Here is a 16,312-nt window from a genome sequence, read left to right as displayed (position 1 = left end):
TTTCTTTTCCATCCACATCTAGGGAGGTTAGCCACAGTGCCATGGGCTTTAAACTTCTTGATGACACTGCACACGGTAGACACAGGAACATTCAAGTCTTTGGAGATGGACTTGTAGCCTTGAGATTGCTCATATTTCCTCACAATTTGGTTTCTCAAGTCCTCAGACAGTTCTTTGGTCTTCTTTCTTTTCTCCATGCTCAATGTGGTCCCCCATGGACACAGGACAGAGGTTGAGTCAACTTTAATCCATGTCAACTGGCTGCAAGTGTGATTTAGTTATTGCCAACACCTGTTAGGTGCCACAGGTAAGTTACAGGTGCTGTTAATTACACAAATTAGAGAAGCATCACATGATTTTTCAAACAGTGCCACTTTTGTCCACCCCCTTTTTTATGTTTGGTGTGGAATTATATCCAATTTGGCTTTAGTACAATTATTTTTGTGTTTTTTTCATTTAAGACAAATTAAATGAAGATAATACCAAATAATTTGTGTTTGCAATCATTTTCAGGAAGAAAATGAGTATTATCTGACAGAATTGCAGGGGTGTCAATACTTTTGGCCATGACTGTAGCTTCTCTTCACATATAACTTTTCTTTACAGATAACTTCTCTTCACGCACAGTGTGTTAACCTAAGCATAACTGTAGCTTGCTCATGCAGTGAGGTGGGGGAGCATGAGTCTGGTGCTGTAGCTCTCTCACTTCTATCTTGAGGTAATAAAGATGCCCCTGGCTGTCCTGACTGCTTCTATGATTACAGCAATCACTTCCTAGGAAGAACTGGTCTATACAGCTTGCCTAACAGGAGACTCTCTAGCACACACCTTACTCTTGGATGTCCAGGGCACAATAATAACTTTCCCAGTATCCCCTTGGCTGAGCTAATCACTCCATCTGCTATAACCATTTTAACCCCTAGAGTTGCTGGATGATTATAAATCAACAGTGCATCTTCTATCCATCACATCTACCAGTCTCTGTTTACTTGCCTGCATGGACGGCATCATGTGGTTCCATGTGCCTGCAGCATCCAATCATTAGCCTTAGTTTTCATCATCGCTCCTTTTTTGTAAGTTTTGTTTCTATTCACGTATAGAAAGATACTTATCTTTCTGAAACATGACTCCTACCCACCTATGCTATAAGCATAGTAATTAAAGAGGGTTTTTCACTTGCTATAAATATATATTTTTTTACCTGGTCTAATTGTTTCTGAATCTGGCATAGTTTTTCTTTTGTTCCTGCACCTCTCCATTCTTGAAATATGGCCTCCTCTTTCTTTTAGCACCTTGGATGTGAACCTAGTCGTGTTAATCCGGGGAGTGTGCTTCTCAACACTCTACTGTGGCTGTCTTTTCGAGGATCATACGCCATGTCTGACAAAACTAGATTCATATGTTAGATGGGTAGTAAGAAAGGGAAGGCTATTTCTCAGAAATGGAAAGATGCAGGACAAAAAACTCCAGATTCAAGAAAACGGCATCATTCACACTAACTAAAAAAAAACATATTTAGGGTAAGTGACATGTCCTCTTTAAATATGTCTTTATTATATCATTATTTTATGTGCTTCTGTATTTTGTAGTCTTGTCTTGCAAGCCAAAACTCTGTATTATGCTATTAGACTGGTGAAAGCGAAATAACATGTCATTGCACATGACGACCTGTAATCTAAATTTGCTAGACTTCATCTATGGAAGAAATCTTGTCTTCCATACAGCACTTGTCAAACATTTCTAACGAATGGTAATAACCTTTGCCATATCTCATTTTCCTACATAAACAGCTCTAGCTAAAACTATAAATGGTGGAAAACTTAAGCTGCATGGCTTGCATTATCAAAACTGTTAAACAATTATTTTCCACCCTGTCTGGAAACTGCTATCTGCTTTATGAGAAATGTTGTTCAGATGATTTTGTAACAGGGGTAAAGGGAGAAATTGAAGTGAGTAATTGAGATTTGCCATTATAGGTGATGTTTTATTTTGGCAATGTTTATACTTTTGAGTCCAATGGAAAATGTCTCATGTAATTGGAATATATTATACAACGTATATACGAAACTATGACACAGTAAATCATGTGTACATAGAATGTCACAGCATATCGCTATATTAAATGTTAATTCGGCTACCATCAGACGGTCAGTATTTGGTCAGTGTTTTACATCAGTATTTGTAAACCAAAACCAGGAGTGGGTGATAAATACAGAAGTGGTGACGTGTTTCCATTATACATTTTACTGATGTAAAATATTGACCGAATACGGATAGTGTGACCATGACCTAATCACAAGTCCCTTATTACACTCTGTAGAAATAGCCAGGCATGCTGATTTTCATGTTCTTATATACAGTACAGTGGGAAAAATAAGTATTTGATACACTGCTGATTTTGGAAGTTTTCCCACCTACAAAGAATGGAAAGGTCTGTAATTTTTATCGTAGGTACACTTCAACTGTGAGACAGAATCTTTAAAAAAAATCCCGAAAATCACATTGTATGATTTTTATACAATTAATTTGCATTTGATAAGTATTTGATACAATACATTGTTTCCCATAAGTCTACCGTCTTCTATAATGTTTACTTCTTTATAGTACGACCACAGCTTCTTGTTAATAAAAAACATAATACATAAAAAAGATAGTCAATAATGAAGCCTCAACTACTGGCCTATGTGATATCTGTATTGGTGCCTGCCGTTCCTTTCTTTCCTTCTGATGCCTAGTGGCGCCACACTCTTGTTGCAGACAATGCAGGCTAACAACTTTAGTTCTGTTTATTTTGGAACTTGCTGTTCCATCCAGGCTGGGAGCTCAAGAGTTTATTTCTCAGTGTGTTTGATCCATCCTGTGTGGTCTGGGTGGGGCTGAAAGCTATTTAAACTCCAGAAACTCTGCTTTCCACTGTCACTTATAATTTGACTAACTTGCGTGAACTTATCTGTGCCTTGCTTGCATTCCCAATAAACATGCCTGATTATTACCTTGGATCAGTTATTGATTATTCTCTTGACTTATGATTATGTCTCTACATGTACCTCCTGGTACTGTCCTGGCTACATGACCATTCTTTCCGCCAGCCTGCACCACTGCCAGGGAAACTACCATGATCATGTAAGCAGAATGACTTGCGCTAAGTCCCACCATCATAGCTATTTTTTAGTGCGGTGTGGGTAGGACACAGCTAAATTAAAACAGGTTGTCTCAAACAACATATATCACCTACCTATAGAACACATGTTAAATATGTGACCACTGAGGGTCCAGCTACTGAGATGTTCATGTAACTTGGTGAATAGGGTCCAAATAATCCATGTAAATGGAGCAATGGTGAGCAAATGCAAACACAACTCCTATAGGCATTCAATAGGCCAGTGATTGTACATGCTCATACACCTTCATTTTACACAGTGGACTTTGGTAGCCCATACCTGTGATCACAGCAGTCTTACCCCAGAAATTATACAGTTATCTCCTATAGTATGAATAAATGATATGTTTATGGAGGAAACCCTAAACCATATCTAGTGTTGTCAGTTTCTGATATGTCAGCCCAATATGTTTGCCATGGAGGCACAGTGACTTTTTTCTGTTCTTGGGGTATTGTGGTTAGTTTCATTATGGGTGAACTATGGTTAGCTTTATTGCAATGTGACTGTCTAGGATTATAAATGTAAGGCACTCTGGGCACTCTGGGTGTTATTGCAATGGTGATTATAGGGAATAATATGAAGACGGCTGAGAAATAGTGTCCAGCATTAAACTTGTATGTGGAATTGGGATTTCAAGACCAATGTTTCTTTTGCTTACTGATTTTGAGAAATCCAACTTTAAAATTTAAAATTATTACAGCCAACAACTCAATATATTTGGCTATTGGTCATTGTAGGGAGCCACAGTGCATGTATAGCTCACTAAAACCTATGTATGTGCCACAGCATATGTAGAGCAATAATCAATGGGAAAAATAATAAATTATAGTTTTAAGTTTGGCTGTATCACAATACAAAGAGCATCATCTGTTTGAAACACAGAACGAAAGAAAAACAGCTATTGTAACAAAATGTTCTTTTTCAAACAACTTTATGAGTTTTCAAAAATCATCCAACCAGTAAATTAATGTGTACACAAGATTATAAAAGGTTAAAAATTGTTATTTCTCTATTTGTCTTCTTCTTCCTCTCCTTCTCCTTCTTCGTCTTATTATTTATCATAATAATCATAATAATAATAACATCATTTTCTTGTTAAACAGATGTCATTTTAGGTGTCTAGTTTAATATTTTAAGGGCTCATTAACAAACTAAAATATGTATAGTCTTTCTAGAATACAATAATCAGCCATAACATTAAAACCACTGAAAGGTGAAGTGAATATCATTGAATTATCTTTCGATATTGTAATTTATCAAAGGGTGAAGATTAGGAATGAGCTGACCCACGGAAGTTTAGGTTCTGTTTCCCTACCTGAACTTTGTTCCAAAATTCAGTTCGGATACCAAACCTGTACCCAAACTTGAACCAGAACCTGAACTTCATTTAAAAGAATGGTGATCTCTCTCTGTCTCTCTCTCTCTGCAATGGACTTTCCCTGGGACTCTGAACATTGCAACACACTTCTGGGAGAAGTCTGTGTTCTGTGTTTAGCACCGTACACTAACTGTCCAGTATTAACAACAGACTTTCAACTTCAGGTTCGCTCATTATCTAGTGAATGTATAAACACTCATTTCTGAAAGTTGGTGTGTTAGAAACAGAAAAAAATGAGCAAGTATAACGATCCCATCAACTTTTTGTATGGGTCAAACTGTGATGTCTAGACCAGTGTTCCTCAACTCCAGCAGATCATGTTTTCATGATATCCTTAGCATTGCCCAGGTAATAGAATTATCACCTGGGCAACACTAAGCTAGTCCTGAAAACATCATCTGTTGGTGGGCCATTATGACCGGAGTTAATGAGCACTGACTAGACATCTGGGTCAAACTACCTTTTACAAAGAAGGTCTTGCTGGCTGTTTCCACTTTGCAACTATTAGTACAACCACCAAAACTAAAGGTACCTTCACACTGAGCGACTTTGTAATGATAACGATAGCGATCCGTGACGTTGCAGCATCCTGGATAGCAATATCGTTGTGCTTGACACGCAGCAGCGATCTGGATCCTGCTGTGACATCGTTGGTCGGAGCAGAAAGGCCAGAACTTTATTTCGTCGCTGGATCTCCTGCAGACGTCGCTGAATCGGCATGTGTGACGTCGATTCAGCGATGTCTTCACTGGTAACCAGGGTAAACATCGGGTTACTAAGCGCAGGGCCGCGCTTAGTAACCCGATGTTTACCCTGGTTACCAGTGTAAATGTAAAAAAAAAAACCACTACATACTTACATTCCGGTGTCTGTCGCGTCCCCGGCGTTCTGCTTCCCTGCACTGTGTCAGCGCCGGCTGGCCGTAAAGCAGAGCACGGCGGTGACATCACCGCTCTGCTTTACGGCCGGCGCTTACACAGTGCAAGGAAGCAGAACGCCGGGGGACGCGACAGACACCGGAAGGTAAGTATGTAGTGTTTTTTTTTTTTTACATTTACAGTGGTAACCAGGGTAAACATCGGGTTACTAAGCACGGCCCTGCGCTTAGTAACCCGATGTTTACCCTGGTTACCAGGGGACTTCGGCATCGTTGGTCGCTGGAGAGCTGTCTGTGTGACAGCTCTCCAGCGACCACACAGCGACGCTGCAGCGATCGGCATCGTTGTCTTGATCGCTGCAGCGTCGCTAAATGTGACGGTATCTTAACACTTTTTAAGATTGGTTAAAAAGTAATTTTTATTTAAATACAATAAAAAACACAGGTTTATAAAGGTACATAAAATAGTATTAATGGGGAATAAACAAATACAGGAAGAAAAAAGGGGTGGGTATGGCTTTAAAGTGGCATAATATATATCAAGCATGAAAGGGACTACGGCAATCAATATCCAAAAAAAAGAATTAGATATATACATATATATCCAACCTAAATAGGTATACACACATAGGTTATCTGAATACAACCCGTCAGCTCAATCTGCTAGCAATAGGGACCAAGCACCATATAATATAGAGTGCATAATCTTAATAGTATAAATATATATTGTGCATACAAAAATAAATAAGGTGCCTGAGTGCTACAGCAAGCAGAGCAGACATATACAGCATAGATAATATAAGCCCATAAAATACATACAATGATATTAATTACCTTGTGCAAGCCAGCAGCCAGGGACCCACCACACCCGACGCGCGTTTTGCTATTTGATAGTACCTATCAAAAGTAACCCAAGAAAGGGCAGTTGGTGAACTGCCCACATGTTAATGGTCACCGAAATCTTGTTTATGCACGTGGGGAGCAAAAGCCAGCCAGTGTATCTATCCATGGGAAAATATAAATAACCTTCATGTATTCACCTTGCCAGTGCTCATATGGTTGGACTCTAAAATCTTCTTCATTTTTTTATATATTGTGTCCTTATATTTTTTAAATTTATCCACTGTTTCTAATTTTATCTGCTGCTCAATTCTTTTATCATTATATAGCATAAGAGATGTATTACATTGACAATGAGCAGCACAAACAACGAACACTGAGTCACAAAGCAAAGAACTACACACACTAATGTATTACATTAAAATGTTTTAAGTGGTCTGAATCCATTTGAATGTTTATATCTCTGTACTTTATCAGATTGTTACTTTCGGAAAGTGAGAGTTTTTAAAAATGTGTAATGCTGAGTGTAAAAATGGATATCCGTTCAGTGACTCCATTGTCAGAAGTTTCTGCATTCATTCTGTACTCTGTAAAAATAGTTTAGTTAGTTTTTCAAAAATGCAACCCCTTTTAAAAAAGGACCTGTCACCAAGTCAAAAGTGGGCAGTTTTTGCTCTTATTTAATTCCCACTGCTCCCCTGAGTATCAATGTTTTAAATCTGCTGTCACGACTCGATTGTCAGGTGACCCAGGACCAGGGGCCTCTTCCTTGTCCCTACCGCTAGGGGGGCGCCCTAGCTCTCCCTCTTCCCTGAGTTACTTCTGAAGGGGAAGATGCCGGGCCATATACCTTGCCTTATCTCCTGTATCCGCCCTCCATCTGTACCCTTCCCTTAACCAGAGAAAAGGGGAGCAAGCGTGCACTGCAGTACATTAACCAGACAAACAAGGACACACAAAGAAGGACAACTGAAAATAATAAGCATTCAAATATTCACTCACATATAAGAGAGGAATGCACCAGGGAGTGGAGGATGGGGAAAAATTAAAGTAAGAGGAGGAAAGGGAATTATCACACTTACAAACCCAAGCAACAGTCACTGATAAACCCACTATACACCTTCTCATAACCACTAACTCCTATCCTCCCAAACATGCAGCATAAGCTAGCTTTGATGATGTGTTTCAGTTAGGACCCAGATTATATAGGGGATAGTAGTGGCTAACCATGCTAAGCTGAGAGATAAGACTCCCAGAGCTCCCACCATGGCCGACTAACCCCCGTTAGTTATTTCCAAAAGAAATAAATACAATTTAAAAATAAGGTGAAGTGCTCCTTTTCAGTGCAGGAGTAGGAGCAAATAGATAGTATATATAGGCAATAGGAAGCTGAATAAAATGATAAGTTAATATCTACGACCCAATGTCTTATTCCAGAGAAATCCATGTTTTTCTTATATGCAAATGAGCTTTAAAGACTTATGAGGTGAACATTAATCTGCATGAGAATCTGTCTCCAGAGCTTATTGTAATAAAAAGGGGAATTACTAGTGTGAGACAAGAAACTAACACAGAACAGTAGAACTGAACTTTGTCTCTTTACAAACACATTTGCTGCTGCTCTCATAGCTCTGCTGTACTGCAACACTAAAGTTACATTAACTGCCTGTGAGCTATATATATATATATATATATATATATATATATACATATATATATATATATATATACAGAATACTAGGTTTGGTCCTACTGACAGATTCCATCCAACACAATCTGCTTTGATGTTCATGATGATTTTGGGCTTTGGATATTGAAAGATTGTTAAAAGGATGGAATATTAAAAAAGGTGGCCAATAACTGTTTGCATTTCAGATCTTATTTTAAGGCTATGTGCCCACGTTGCAGAAATGCTGCAGAAATGTCCGCAGCATTTCCGCAACTCCCTGCTGCTGGTAAAATGCATGCGGAATTCGCATGCGTTTTCTCACAAAACACAAGCATTTTGCAAGCGTTTTAGCTTGCAGAATGCTTGCCCTTTACAAGCGATTTGAATCATAGCTTGGAAAAGTGATTGACTAGTTAGTGACACTTGTCAAGCATAGTGCCTGACAGGTGTGACCAACGTTTTACTATTGATGCTGCCTATGCAGCATCAATAGTAAAACATAGAATGTTAAAAATAATTTAAAAATAAGGTTAGTCTCACCTTCCGATGGCCCCCTGTCTCCTCAGCGGCGCTCCCGGTACATTCCGTTCCCAGGGATGCTTTGCGCGAAGGATCTTTGTGATGTCACAGTCACGTGACCGTGACATCATCTCAGGTGATTGGCGCAATGCATCCCTGGGAATGGAAGCCGCCGCGTGCACCGCTGAGAGGCGGGAGGACTCCGGAGGCCATCAGAAGGTAAGTATATCCCTATTTTTTATTTTACAGGAATATGGTACTCAGGGCCTGGAGGAGAGTCTCCTCTCCTGCAGACCCTGGGTACCATCTGCACACGAAGCGCTCAATTTACGCATGGTGGGCATAGCCACGTGCGTAAAGTGAGCGTTTCAATGTGATCCTATGGCAGCGGAATCGCCGCGATTCCGCAGAAATAATGATCGTGGTGTGGATTTTACCGCTATGCAATTCCACAGTGGGGAAATCTGCAGCATGGGCACAGCAACTGCAGAATCCCATAGGATTGCATGGGAATGCATTTTTAAGCGTTTTTTTATGCATTTTCGCTGCGGCAAAAAACATGGCGGAAACGCATAAAAAAACGCAATGTGGATACACAGCCTTAAACATCATAATCCTGAATCTTAAAAGTCTTGCCTGGCCATAGTAAAAACTGTACAGTCACCATGCATGGGGTGAAAATAACAAATTAATATATACTCACTTGTTCTCACACTTGTTTATCCAGAATACACAGCTCAACCATTGGACCAATAAGGCCTACGATTGGCTGCAGTAATCAGTTGACTAGTACGAGTGTGTCACCAAAGAAACATCTGATGACCTGCTGTTTTAGTCACCTCACTGTGGCAACAAATCACAAGAGGTGCTGTAACAGAGGGACAAGGATGTCATGGCTTCCAGTCTGGCACAGACTACTGGAGTAGCCTGTGTTGAATCCACAGAGATGACAGCAGCTGAGAATACAGTAATTTATTATTTTCATCTCATGCATGGTGTGTGTAAAGTTTTAGTATGGATGGACAAGCCCTTTAAATGAACTGTGGGTGGAGATTTTTCTCTGCTCTTCTCAAGACAGTTGCCTTGTCATGGTCTGGGCTGAACCTGTATAGATTTTTAGGCTTTGATCATGATTTTGTATTAGATACTGATGGATCTCCTTAACTTATAATGGGCATGTCAGGTTTCAGAATTTTTAACTAGGTGAAATGGTAAAGCATGCCACTGCATGACCAAAAACAGCAATGAAAACGTGTCAGAAACAGAACTTCATTGTTTCATTTTCATGGACGAAGAAGCCAGGGGACTATTCCTTCTTTTGGGTGATAAAACACTACTGTGCTTCCTTTTTATCTACTGTCTTGTTGTACTTTTGGATTCTTTTTTATACAGAACATACAGAGCATCTGTACTTTAGTTCTATTGTCCATTACTTGTTTGCTTTTAGGTAAAACTAGTTGCGCTACATTACTAGATCAGTCTACAATCAAAATAAAATTGAGGGCCTATTCTGACTCTACTGCTGTTGAACCTCAAAAATTATAGTTACACCCCTGTGCATATAGGTTAATTAATGAGAACATTGTCTGCTAACGTGCAATAACTTACATTTATAATATTTAATCTAAAAGAATGAATAAAAAAAATCTGACACATATTTGTTTCTCTTTCTTTCAGCTTTCTTCTTGTCTTCAGCTGCTTAATTCTGTCAGTGTTTTCCACCATCCCTGAACATCAAGAGCAAGCTTCATATTGCCTCTTCGTCCTGGTAGGTGACATGATGTTATACATGGTGACAATTGTGAAGTCAATGTTCACACCAAAAAGTCCTAAATATTCTAAAACGTTATTTTTCAAAAAGTATATACATAGATGTCAATTTTTAAAGAGATGCTGGACAAAGGGAACCCAGTGGACGTAGTGTATATGGACTTTTCAAAAGCCTTTGATACGGTGCCACACAAAAGGTTGATACATAAAATGAGAATAATGGGGATAAGGGAAAATATGTGTAAGTAAAACAAAGCGTGGTTATTAATGGAGCACACTTGGACTGGGTCGCGGTTAGCAGTGGGGTACCACAGGGGTCAGTATTGGGCCCTCTTCTTTTTTTTATTCAAATAAATTTTTATTAAGAATAACAAGGCAATTAACATGTTACATTTACATTTTCAATATAGAGTATTTCCCCCCCCTCCCCCTTCAAACAGCCCCCTTCGATCCCAAAGCCCCCCACCCCCACCCCACAAAGCAGCTCATCTTGTTAATTACTACCATCATTAAAACAATAGAGTATCTAATCCCTCAACCATTCGTATAAGCCACACTTCACATTACTATCCCATAGCAATCCATGGAGACCACATTTTATTGAACGTTTCAGTTTTCCCTTTCTTCTTATAAATCCCTTTTTCTAGTGTCAGGCCCTGTTTCACATACTGGAGGAACTCTCCTCTTGACGGCGGCTCTTCCCTAATCCAGTTTCTAGCTATCACCTTCCTAGCCATATACAACAATCTGGCTATAGCTATCTTTAGGTGTTTATCCACTCCAATCTCATCCACGCATCCCAACAAACAGACAACTGGATCCCTTGGCACCGTGCATCCATACGCACCTTCCATACGACTCAAAACTGCCACCCAGAAGGCAGCCAACCTCGGACATGTCCACATCATATGGAAAATGTCTGCATCCGTAGACTTACACCTCGGACATTCAGAGTCATTACGCAATCCTGCCTTATATAGCACCATCGGAGACCTATAAACTCTGTGTATCATATAGAGCTGTGACAGTCTATACAGTTCACTCAGCGACAGTCTTGGGATCCATTCCAACACCGACTCCCAAGTCTCGTTATCTATTGGGCCCAAATCCCTTTCCCATTTAGCTCTTGCCATTATTGGAAACCCCAATAGAAAAGTGTGCAACAGATCCCTGTACAGAGTGGATATGACTCCTCCAGTCGTCCCATCATTACACACATACTCCAGTACTATATCCCTTTGAATCCTAATACCTCCGTTCCTACTCTGAGCTCCAAAGGTATGCCTCATCCGCAAATATTGATACTCCCCTGCAGACCCAAGACCAAATTCCGCCTGCAATTGGGAAAATGATTTCAGTTCACCTTGTTCAATTATTTGATACACATACTGAATCCCTTTGCCCAACCACTCTATCAGTACCCCCAATGCCTCAAATTCTTTCAGATTGTTATTATGCCATAGCGGCGAGTATCTAGTCAAGTCCGTGATCCCACGTATGTGCCTCAATCTACTCCACAGCTTGCGTATCAACAGCAAAGTCGGATATAGCTTCCCCAAACTCTCCAAGGATCCATCCTCCAAACATTGCACCACTGGCCTTCTTTTTGTCACCACCTCCATCAACCGCTGTACTGCCCCAGATGACCCTTCATGCGCCCAGCCCCTTAAATGCTGACTCTGGGCTGCAAGAAAGTACAACTCAGGGTTAGGCAATGCCAGACCCCCATCATCCTTGGGTCGCTGAAGTGTCTCCAGTTTGATACGCGGATGCTGCCTCCCCCAAATCAGATTCCTAAACAGAGAGTTGATCCGTCTAAATTTCCCACGTGGTATCCAAACCGGCGCATTGTGAAGAATATACAATATTTTCGGCATCAGAATCATTTTGATAAGATTCACCCTGCCTACCACAGACAAATGTAGCTTAAGCCATGCATCCGCTTTTGCCTTGAGGGCACCCAAGATTGGAGTCAGATTCTCATGTATATAGTCAGTGACCGGCATAGATACCCATATTCCCAGGTACTTAAATTTACTCGTCACCTCCAGTCGCCCGTCCTCCAATGGCTCCCCATCCACATCGTCCACCTTAAACAAGATAGACTTACTCCAATTTATCCTAAGTCCCAACACTGATCCGAATCGTTCAATAATCCCAATGGCTCCCTCCAAGGATGCAACCGGGTCAGCCAGAAACAACAAAATATCATCCGCATACAACGCCACCCTTTCTTCAATCACCCCATATTTAAACCCCGTCATCTCATCAGACTGTCGAAGCGTAGCGGCCAGTGGTTCCACCGCCAGAGCAAACAAAAGGGGGGAAAGCGGACACCCCTGTCTCGTCCCTCTAGCCAATTGTATGGTCCGTGACAACTCCCCGTTTACCCTAACCCTGGCCATCGGCATCGAGTACATTAATTGAATCCATGATATGAACTGCGGTCCAAACCCCATTCTTCGCAACACCTGCCAGAGATACCCCCACTCCACACTATCGAACGCCTTGTGAGCGTCTAAAGATGCAATAACTCTCTGGCCACAGTTATCGGCTTTGAGTTGCAAGTTCATATACAGCCTTCGTAGATTAATCGCAGTTGACCTATCAGGCATAAAGCCAGACTGGTCTGAGTGTATCAGGCCAGAAATAACACTTGTCAACCTCATCGCCAACACCTTAGCCAGGAGTTTAACGTCGATAGTAAGCAAAGAAATTGGCCGATATGAATCCAGCTGTGTCGGGTCTTTCCCCTCCTTTGGAATCACCACTATTGTGGCCTCCCGCATAGATGCCGGTAGCCTTCCACCATTCGTAGCCTCTTCCAAGACCGCCTTCAATTTAGGGATCAACACTTCCCCCAAGCTTTTATAAATTTCGGCAGGAAATCCGTCTACGCCAGGCGCCTTCCCATTAGCCATCGACTGCAATGCCCGTCCCAATTCCTCCTCCGTAATGGGAGCCTCCAAATCCTCCCTAGCTGTGTCACTCAGCCTCGGGAGCTCCAACTCCTCAAGGAACGCCACCGTGTCCTCCATTGACCCATCTACCCGAGAGGAGTATAAGTCTGCGTAAAAATCTGCAAAAGTCTCCAAAATCTCTGAAGTCTCAGAAACAGCAACACCACTCCCAGTCACCAAAGAGTGAACAAAGGAAGTATTTCTCTGGGCAGATGCCACCAGCGACAGCAAATGACCCACTGATTCACCCTCCTGATAATAGGCCAAATTCATGAATTCCCTCTTCCTTTCAGCCTTACTCAGCAAGACCGCCTCTAGCTGGCTTTGAGCTGCCTTTAACCTCCTCCCAGCCTCCGGGCCCTCTTCTTTTTAACATATTTATTAATGACCTTGTAGGGGGCATACAGAGTAGAATTTCAATATTTGCAGATGACACTAAACTCTGCAGGGTAATCAATACAGAGGAGGACAATTTTATATTACATAATGATTTATGTAAACTAGAAGCTTGGGCTGATCAATGGCAAATGAGCTTTAATGGGGATAAATGTAAGGTCATGCACTTGGGTAGAAGTAATAAGATGTATAACTATGTGCTTAATTCTAAAACTCTGGGCAAAACCGTCAATGAAAAAGACCTGGGAGTATGGGTGGATGACAAACTGTTGTGAATTCTGCTCTTGGGCTCCCTCCGGTGGTTGTTGATGGTAATGCAGTTATTCCTGAGCAGCAGTCTTGGACAGGTGTTTCTGCTAATTGCAATTCTGACTGGGGTATTTAGCTGTGCAGGACTCTTTAGTCCTTGCCAGTAGTCAATGTTCCTTTGGAAGTGTTGGTCCCCTGCCTGGCCTCTCCTGCTTGCTGCCAACTCAGCAAAGATAAGTGTTTGCTTCATTTTTTTAGACACATGGCTGTGTGTTTATTTTCTGTGCTGATCTTGTTTCTATTTTTTTCCTGCTAGACTGTGCCTGTTGTTTTTCTCAGTCTAGTTGGATTCGCTGGAGTCGCAGATATACTCTCCACATCTTTAGTTAGGTGGTGGAGTTTTTGTATTTTTCTGCTGTGGATATTTTGTAGTGTTTTATGCTGACCGCATAGTATCCTGTACTATCCTTTCCTATCTAGGTAGAAGTGGCCTCCTTTGCTTATCCCTGTTTTCTGTCTGCGTGTGTCTTTTCCTCTCCTACTCACAGTCATTATTTGTGGGGGGCTACCTATCCTTTGGGGGTCTACTCTGAGGCAAGAGAGTTTTCCTATTTCCATCTTTAGGGATATTTAGTTCTCCTGCTGTGTCGAGGTGCCTAGGTCTGGTTAGGCACACCCCACGGCTACTTTTAGTTGCGCTGTTAGGATCAGGGTTTGCGGTCAGTAAAGTTACCACTGCTCCAGCGAAGGTCATTTCATGCTGCTCCAAGGCCACCTGATCATAACAACAAACTCACATTTAGTGGCCAGTGTCAGGCAGCTGCTACAAAGGCAAATAAAATAATGGGATGCATTAAAAGAGGCATAGGTGCTCATGAGGAGAACATAATTTTATCTCTCTACAAATCACTTGTTCGACCACACTTAGAATACTGTGTGCAGTTCTGGTCTCCGGTGTATAAGAAAGACATAGCTGAACTAGGGTGGGTGCAGAGAAGAGCGACCAAGGTTTTTGGAGGACTGGGGGGTCTGCAATATCAAGGTTATTACACTTGGGGCTATTTAGTTTGGAAAAAGAAGGCTAAGGGGTGATCTTATTTTAATGTATAAATATATGAGGGGACAGTACAAAGACCTTTCTGAGACAGGGACAAGGGGGCATCCTCTACGTCTGGAGGAAAGAAGGCTTAAGCATAATAACAGACGCGGGTTCTTTACTGTAACAGCAGTGAGACTATGGAACTCTCTGCCATATGATGTTGTAATGAGTGATTCATTACTTAAATTTAAGAGGGGACTGGATGCCTTTCTTAAAAAGTATAATATTACAGGTTATATATACTAGATTCCTTGATAGGGCGTTGATCCAGGGAACTAGTCTGATTGCCGTATGTGGAGTTGGGAAGGAATTTTTTTCCCCAATGTGGAGCTTACTCTTTGCCACATGGGTTTTTTTTTGCCTTCCTCTGGATCAACATGTTAGGGCATGTTAGGTTAGGCTATGGGTTGAACTAGATGGACTTAAAGTCTTCCTTCATCCTTAATAGCTTTGTTACTAACTCTGTGAAAGTCAATCTTCAAGATTCCCTGACCTCAGAAAATGTGGATTAGGCTATATCACCATAATACTAGAAAATTCTGAGGGCCTAGGTCCTGACACAATGTCTAAAATCCATAACGTGGCCATAGGCTTATATGGGTGCGGGTGAGCCGAGAGTTTTCCTCGGTCCGAGACAATCGCAGCATGCTGCGACTGTCTTGAACCGAGGAAAACGGCCGACAAAAAGTCGGCTGCTGGGAGCTGCCCCATATGTTAACATTGGTCCGAGTGCAATGCGATTTTTTATCGCATTGCACTCGGCTATTTATAACGCCAGTGTGACGCCCAGGGCCGTATTTAGAGTTTCTGCTGCCCTATGCACTTTTAGTGCTGCCTCCCCCTCTGGTGAGTATGACACTATCGGCAGTGACTTTGGCAAGAATCGCTGTTGTGAAAGTCGCCTTTTGCAGAAGATCGGGCAGTTTTTCTGCATCTGCCATGTAACGGATCACTTAGGCTACGTTCACATTGGCGTTCCGCCAATGTGCGTCGCTGTTGCGCCGGCGACGCAGCGGCGACGCAGCGGCGACGCGCCCCTATGTTTAACATAGGGGACACGTGCGTCGTTTTGGTGGCGTTTTTCGCCACGTGCGTCGTTTCCGACGCTAGCGTCGGACGCAAGAAAACGCTACATGTAGCATTTTCTGTGCGTTCGATTTTCGTCGGAAAACGACGCACGCGTCGCAAAACGCGCGCGTTTTTGCGCGCGTTTGCGCGCGTTTTAGCGTGCGTCGCGCGTTGCGTCGCCGACGCACGGCGGCGCAACGCTAATGTGAACGTAGCCTTACGGCAACATTGCGTTTGGTTTTATTCATTCCCTATGGGATTTGCGGTACTTGCTGTGATCTGGGAAATGCGGTACCATGCTTCCCAACTTTTGAAGAAGGGAAAAA

The 16,312-nt window shown here is 41.8% G+C and overlaps 1 protein-coding gene across 1 annotated transcript in view; it reads left to right on the top strand.

Annotated features, from left to right (window-relative positions):
* Positions 1-16,312, top strand: part of KCNQ5 (potassium voltage-gated channel subfamily Q member 5) — a 952,749-nt gene that overhangs the window by 559,233 nt on the left and 377,204 nt on the right. The window contains exon 2 of the mRNA XM_069726569.1: positions 10,122-10,212. Coding sequence (XP_069582670.1) covers positions 10,122-10,212 — 91 coding nt within the window. The remainder of the gene's footprint in view (positions 1-10,121; positions 10,213-16,312) is intronic.

This window comes from Ranitomeya imitator, chromosome 5 (genome assembly GCF_032444005.1).
Source record: "Ranitomeya imitator isolate aRanImi1 chromosome 5, aRanImi1.pri, whole genome shotgun sequence".
Classification (NCBI taxonomy): domain Eukaryota; kingdom Metazoa; phylum Chordata; class Amphibia; order Anura; family Dendrobatidae; genus Ranitomeya; species Ranitomeya imitator.
Note: the sequence above shows the minus strand (reverse complement) of the source record. Positions and strands in the feature narration are given on the sequence as shown.